Source organism: Leishmania mexicana, chromosome 34 (assembly GCF_000234665.1).
Source record: "Leishmania mexicana MHOM/GT/2001/U1103 complete genome, chromosome 34".
Lineage (NCBI taxonomy): Eukaryota > Euglenozoa > Kinetoplastea > Trypanosomatida > Trypanosomatidae > Leishmania > Leishmania mexicana.
Window position 1 is genome coordinate 81,389 of NC_018338.1, and position 6,112 is coordinate 87,500.

The 6,112-nt window shown below is 61.4% G+C and overlaps 3 protein-coding genes across 3 annotated transcripts in view; all 3 read left to right on the top strand.

Moving 5' to 3' along the window:
• Nucleotides 1-288: 288 nt before the first annotated feature.
• On the top strand, nucleotides 289-1,305 carry LMXM_34_0330 (putative short chain dehydrogenase; the record flags this gene model as incomplete). Its single annotated transcript, XM_003878989.1, has 1 exon — nucleotides 289-1,305. The coding sequence occupies one exon, from the start codon at nucleotides 289-291 to the stop codon at nucleotides 1,303-1,305; it is 1,017 nt and encodes a 338-aa protein (XP_003879038.1).
• Nucleotides 1,306-2,055: 750 nt separating this feature from the next.
• Nucleotides 2,056-3,549, top strand: LMXM_34_0340 (conserved hypothetical protein; the record flags this gene model as incomplete). Its single annotated transcript, XM_003878990.1, has 1 exon — nucleotides 2,056-3,549. The coding sequence occupies one exon, from the start codon at nucleotides 2,056-2,058 to the stop codon at nucleotides 3,547-3,549; it is 1,494 nt and encodes a 497-aa protein (XP_003879039.1).
• Nucleotides 3,550-4,312: 763 nt separating this feature from the next.
• The window catches only part of LMXM_34_0350 (conserved hypothetical protein), a gene marked incomplete at both ends in the record, with an annotated part of 2,112 nt that continues 312 nt past the window's right edge, over nucleotides 4,313-6,112 (top strand). Inside the window, one exon of the mRNA XM_003878991.1 lies at nucleotides 4,313-6,112. This exon is cut by the window's right edge and continues 312 nt beyond it. Coding sequence (XP_003879040.1) covers nucleotides 4,313-6,112 — 1,800 coding nt within the window.

A 6,112-nucleotide genomic window follows, 5' to 3' on the forward strand; every position in this document is an offset into this window, starting at 1 on the left:
CACCCCTCCCCTCCCCCTCCGCGGTACTTCAACGTAGCGGCGGCAATGAACCACCTTCAACACAACTGTGCGCTGCCGCACCAGACGCATTGGCCACCTTCTCTTGGTACACTCTCTCTGTTTGGACGGGGGAAGGGGGGGGTGACGCTCTGATTGCTTTACCATCTCATGTCGTCTCTCTGTCTTTCCACTTTGTTTCTCGCATCCGCCGTGCGTGCAGCATCACCAGTTCTTCCATCCACCATAGGCTTTTTTTTGTGGCGCACGTGACGGGGAGGTTGCAGTGCAATGTTGGCCTTGTTTGTTGCTGTGGCCGCGGTCCTCGGCACATCGCTTGTACTGGTTGCGTTGTGGGCAGTGCAGCGCGTCCCGAGGTGGGAGTGGGAGTCCTCAACCGTACTCATCACCGGCGGCAGCGTTGGCATTGGCCTTGCCACTGCCAAGAGCCTCGCGCGCAAAAAAGTGTCATTCCTCGTCCTCGCAGCGCGTCGCGAGTCTGTTCTGCGAGAGGCAGTACAGCAGGTGGAGAAAGTCATCGACGAATGCCGCAGCTGCACACGTGTGTCATACGTAGTAATGGATGTCGCGGACGAAGCCTCGGTCGCCACCGGCCTTGCCCGTGCCAAAGCGCAGTGCGACGGGCGCCCCATTAACCTTCTCATCTGCAACGCCGGTTTTGCGCATCCAGCTCGTTTCGTGGACAGCGCGATGACGCACGCTCGGCAGATGATGGAGGTGAACTACTTTGGATGTCTGGCAGTGCTGTGGAGAGTGCTGCCGGAGATGCTGGAGATGAATCAGGGCCGCGTTGTGCTGACGAGTAGCATGGTGGCCCGGGCACCGATTGCAGGATACGCCTTGTACAGTGCCACCAAGGCTGGGCTGCGCGCCTTTGCCCACAGTCTAGACATGGAGAACAGTTGCCTCGGCGTGCGCGTGCAGGTTGCAAGCCCGCCGGACGTGGCGACACCCGGGTACGCGCTCGAAAACGAGGTCAAGAGCCCCGAGTGCGCCGCCATCTCGTCGTTCGGGGGTGCAAAGCCATTCACGGCGGAGGCAATGGCGCAGGCTATCGTCGATGGCATCACGGACTACTTGTTTGACATCACGCTTGGGTCGGATGGCAGGCTGCTCAGCTACGGCTCTGCCGGCATGGAACCGGCGACGAGTGTGGCAGCGCTGCTGGCGCAGTCTGTGCTCGGCGGCGTGCTGCGACTCGGGCTCGCGGTGTTTTCTAAGATACACTACAGCATTGTGAAGAAGGTGCGCCTGTCGGAGGCGTCGTCAGCACCGTCGCCGCGCTGATAGAGATGCTTCGTAGTGTGTGCGTCGGCATGCTTGACTGCTTCGGCTATCCATCGTCGTATCGCAAGCGAGGGGTGGATGAGAAGGGAGAGAGTTTGCCGCTGGACCCGCGTAGGGATCACCATCGAAAGCGAAACAGGAGAATAGTTAAGGAGCAAGCCAGCACGCACAGCGGCTAACGAGAGCGTGTCCACAAGAGGAGCACCCAGGCTGCGGTGCTTGCGGCAACGAGAATGTCGAAATTGCTGCTCTCTTTCGGCGGTAAAACGAGCGGGGAGGCCCCCCTTTGTTTGGCAGGGGGAGGGGGGTGAACGCGCAAGGGTGGCGTGCAAGCGTGCCGCGCCGCCGTTGCGCTTTTTTCTTTTCCGCGAAGCAGCAGTCGCCCTGGACCCTTTTCCTTCTAATTTTCATGTGTCTCTCCTACTCGGCCGGGCTCTCGTCTGCGGACGTATTTCGACGTGTCTGTGGGTCGCTCGACCCTGTGAGCGGCATGACGCACCCGTACGCACACACGGTATTAGGGGGAAAAGAGAAGGCGCACAGCGCACTGAATGCCACGTGGCCGAGTCGGTGAGCTACTACTTCTCAGTTCAGCTGCGGTACACGCATACACGCTTACACACTTCACATACATACTCGCCTTGGCACCCTCCGCGACGTTTGTCAACGTCTGCGGGTGGGATTCGCGTACGCGCGCGCATCGCACTTGGCAGCAATACGTGGCTAAGGGAGTGAACATCGTCGGCTGTGATGCCCACGTACTTCTTCCGCATTCCATCGTTGCAGGTATGCACAGTTTCTTTCTTCGGTGGAGGCACGCTCCTCCTAGGCAGCGGCCTCTGGGATCTCATGCGCTCCAGGCGCAACGCCGTTCCTGTGTTCAACAGCGCCACTGCCATCAAGACAGAGGAGTCGGCGCGCTACCCGTGCGAAAAAATCAAGGGTTTTGATGTTGTCGTGCGCAGCTTTTACCTACCGGTAGCTGCCGATACCGACGACTGCACTCCAGCCCCAGCGCTGTCTTTGCTGGCGCGGCTCCGCAGGTTTTCGGATCTCTTCTCCAATGAAACGCACCGTATCGATAGCGCTGATCCAACCAACACAATGGCAGCAGACCCGTCAGTTCGGTTGGTAGTACGGGATGCCAAAGACTCAGTTGGCGGAGCCGACACAAGGCTCATCGCAGCCGCGTACTGGCCACCGGGCACCTCCAAGTACGCTGCCCTGGTCCTGGAGCCCACCTCACGGACCAGCGTCGACTCGAGCGCTGCATTGCCGGCGCAGTCGCGCTCGCTGCTGCGTCAGCTGGCTGACGGGGCTACCCACCAATCTCTCTCCCGGTGCAACCCACGGTCCACGCTGCTGCACATGGCTTGTGAGAGCGACCCGGCCTATCTTGGTGCCCCCTACCTGCGTGTGCTCTTGAGCGCCTTCCTGCTGCTGCCGACCACCCTCTCGCAGCTGAACGTTGCGGTCCTCGGCGTAGGTGGGGGATCGCTACCGCTGTTCCTCCAGCAGTATTTCGCACCCCGGATGCACCGCTGTGACTTTGTGGATGTCGAGCCGATGTGCATCAAGGCAGCGGTAGAGCAGCTTGGGATGAAGGAGCTGCTGAACACGGCGGCGTTGCGGTGCGAGGGCGGTGGAGTGCACTACTACCTGGAGGACGCCGTCGACTACCTGTCCCACCGAGTTGGCGCTGCCGACTGTCGAACAGGGTGGCCTTTGCAAGCCGGGTCTGAGAGACCAGCAGGGAGTGGAGAGGGCGCATCTGCTGCTCCGCATCACGGAACTCCCCTTTTCCGTGATACCGTTCAGCCAACCCCCGCCGCGGCGCCGGCTACGAGCGCCAAGCGCCAGCGCCAACTCGACTTGCTGTTTGTGGACCTGTTTCTCGGCAGCGAACTCGACACGGCCGTTACATCGCACGAATTTCTGTGTCTGTGTCGCGGCTCTCTCTCCCTTCACGGGGTGGCCGCCTTCAACCTTCCGGCGGCGGACAAGCGGTTTGTGCAGCGCTGCAGCGAGGTGTTCGGCAGCGATAACGTGTACCGTATTCCCGTGCCGGCCAGCTCAAACGAGGTGGTGCTGGCTCGCGGCGGGGCAAAGAACAGCGGCGCCGTAGCCGACCCTCCGCACCTCTCGCACCGCCTCTTGTTTCGCCGGGCGCAGGAGCTGACGGCGCAGTATCGTCTCCCCTACGACCTGGCCAACCACTACCCTATATGGTGGCGACTGTGGTAGGAAGGAGGTGGGTGGGTGAGTGGAGAGCTTAACGATACGGCGCACACGCGCGGCTGTGACTGTTGAACGAACGAGGGCATTCTTAAGCGCAGCCGTCGTAGCTTCATAAAAATAGTAGAGTGAGGGAGCGGTGAGAGATCATCGCGTTTCGGATGATCCCTCCCCCTCCCCGGCGCGCGTGCTCGTGTGCCTCACCGTTCGTACTTCACAGAGCGCCGTTTTTACCCTATCAACGCAAACACGACGACAGCCCACGCGCAGCGATTTGAGGGAACGTTAAGCACCGTCAGCGAGGTTGAGGCGGTCAACACATACGACGGAGTATGTGCACGAGTGGAGGAAGGACGACTGTGCCATCGGCGTCGGATGGATTTCAATTCACAGGTATCAGCAAGAAGGAACCATATATCCAAACACACACAAGCGTGTGCTCTGCAGGCGTGCCTCGAAGGGGTCTCTGAGTGGCCCTGATCTCTGCAACCCTGCTCCGCCTTTCCCTTGCTGCCTGCCGCGTTCGGCCACTGCTTCGCTGTTCCTGTCGCTCAGGTGCACGCAGGCTCGTTTCCCCAACACCCCCTCCTCATCCTCCTCCCCCTCCCCCTCCGTGGTCTTTCCTCTTCCTGTTTCCTCTACGGCATCGCGTCGCTCTTGCGCGCACTTACGGCGGCGGCGGCGGGGCAACTGGGCTCATCAGCGAGCCTTCTCAGCTCACATAAGAAAACAGTGAACACAGCAGCACAGGGGTGAAGCAGCCCCACCAACTATGTCTGCCACGATCGGAGCCGCACGCGCGTGCGCCTCTACAGTGCTTTTTCACAGCTTGCGCCTGCACGCCTTCCAGGGCGCGCTGCCGCATGTACTGGTCGTGGTGGATCGCGTGCCGTGTGTGTTGCAGAAGGTTGTCGCGGAGGGCTACCTGCAGGTGCTGCGGGAGTACGGGCGTCATGGCGCAGCATATGTTACGAGCAGCCGGGACAGCGTCTTGAAGGAACGGACGGAGGCGTTGCCGGAAACGGCAGATGACAGGGGATCACTTCAGAGCCATGACGGCGAGCTGTTCATCCCTCTGGAACCCGGCGCAGAGACGCCGAGCGGGTCGGCGGGCTTTACTCCACGCGTTTCGCCGCCGTTGGTCGCCGTGGATAACCCTGCTCCTCTCTCCTACTCCCTCATGCTGTTTCGCAGCGACAACTTCCTGAGCCATGTGAAGCGGCTGCAACGGTTCTTTCGCCACTGCGGTGACGGACAACTGCAGCAGCAGGGCGACCAGCATAAGACGGAGGCTTCCGCTGGGGACGCATCAAGAACGCCGCCGCCTCCGACCGCACTGCCGAGTGTTTGGACGGCAGTGTACTTCAAAGAAGAGTTCGAAGCTCTGTGCCCGCTGCTGGGACCACTGCTCTCGTCAAAGGGCGAGGCGGTCGAGGACGACGCCACCGGCGCGCAACCCCGATGGCAGATGCTCTTTCACGGACCGCCGCGAGAGCTCCTCGGGTGCGTCATGGTGCAAGAGAACGCCTTCCAAAACGAGATGAGGCGCTATCGGCTTCGTCTGAGCCTGTTTGACCTCGGCATTCGCGTTGCGGAGCACTGCCACCTGGGTATCATGAGCCAGAGAGCGGATCGCTTGGCCGGTGAGGGCCACTTGAAGGAGGCGCTGCAGGACGACCAAGTGTACAGCTACGCCCGCTCGTGCGCTTTCGGACCCGAGCATGCCCGGTGCCTCGCCAAAGCCATCGCGGACTCAATCGATCTGTACAGCTGGCGCCGCTCTGGGTGTGCTGGCGGCGCCGCAGCGCGCGCAGCGCACGCGTATCCGGCCTCCATAACTGCCGCATTGCAGAGTGATGAGCTCTGGTCTATCTTCAATTCTGGCGCACTGAACGTCTGCGCATCTGCGACGGCGGCTGAGCACACCGCCACGGATGTCGAAGCCGCCTTACAGGAACCAATCGAAGGCCCTGGTATGCCACTCTTGATTGTATGCTGCGACGCAGCTAAGGTGCTCACCTACGGCGGCGGGATGGAGGACTGTCTGACCAACACCGGGTACTATGCTGCGGCCTACGCGCCGGAGCGCAACGATGTCGCACGGCACCGTGAGCGCTTTCGGACGGCATACAGCGAAGCGAGTGGCGGAGACGGCGAGAGCGAGAGGGACGAGGAAGACGCCGCTGCAACCCCCCCGGTGCACGGCCGCCTGAAGAAGAAGGAGTACCTCGCGGTGCTCAAGGCGAAGGGGCAGAGGCCGAACAAGCCCCAGCACGATGGCGCCGATGAGGAGGACGGCACTGTCTCCCGCAGCGTTCCTGCTGGCTCCTGCATCTCCAACAGTATCGGCGGCACCTTTCCCATCGGCGAGGTCATCAGCGAGTCGTTTGACCTCTCGCAACTCAGTGGCACGTGCGACGTGTTTGCGTATCCTGACGTGTTCAAGAAGGTGACAATGAGTCGCCCAGCACCGTTCACCATGACGGTAGAGAAGGGAGTTGTCACGCACATCAGCGACGGTGCCCCCAAGGAGTTCCTCGATCTGCTCAGCCTCGTCCGCCAGGTGGAAGGC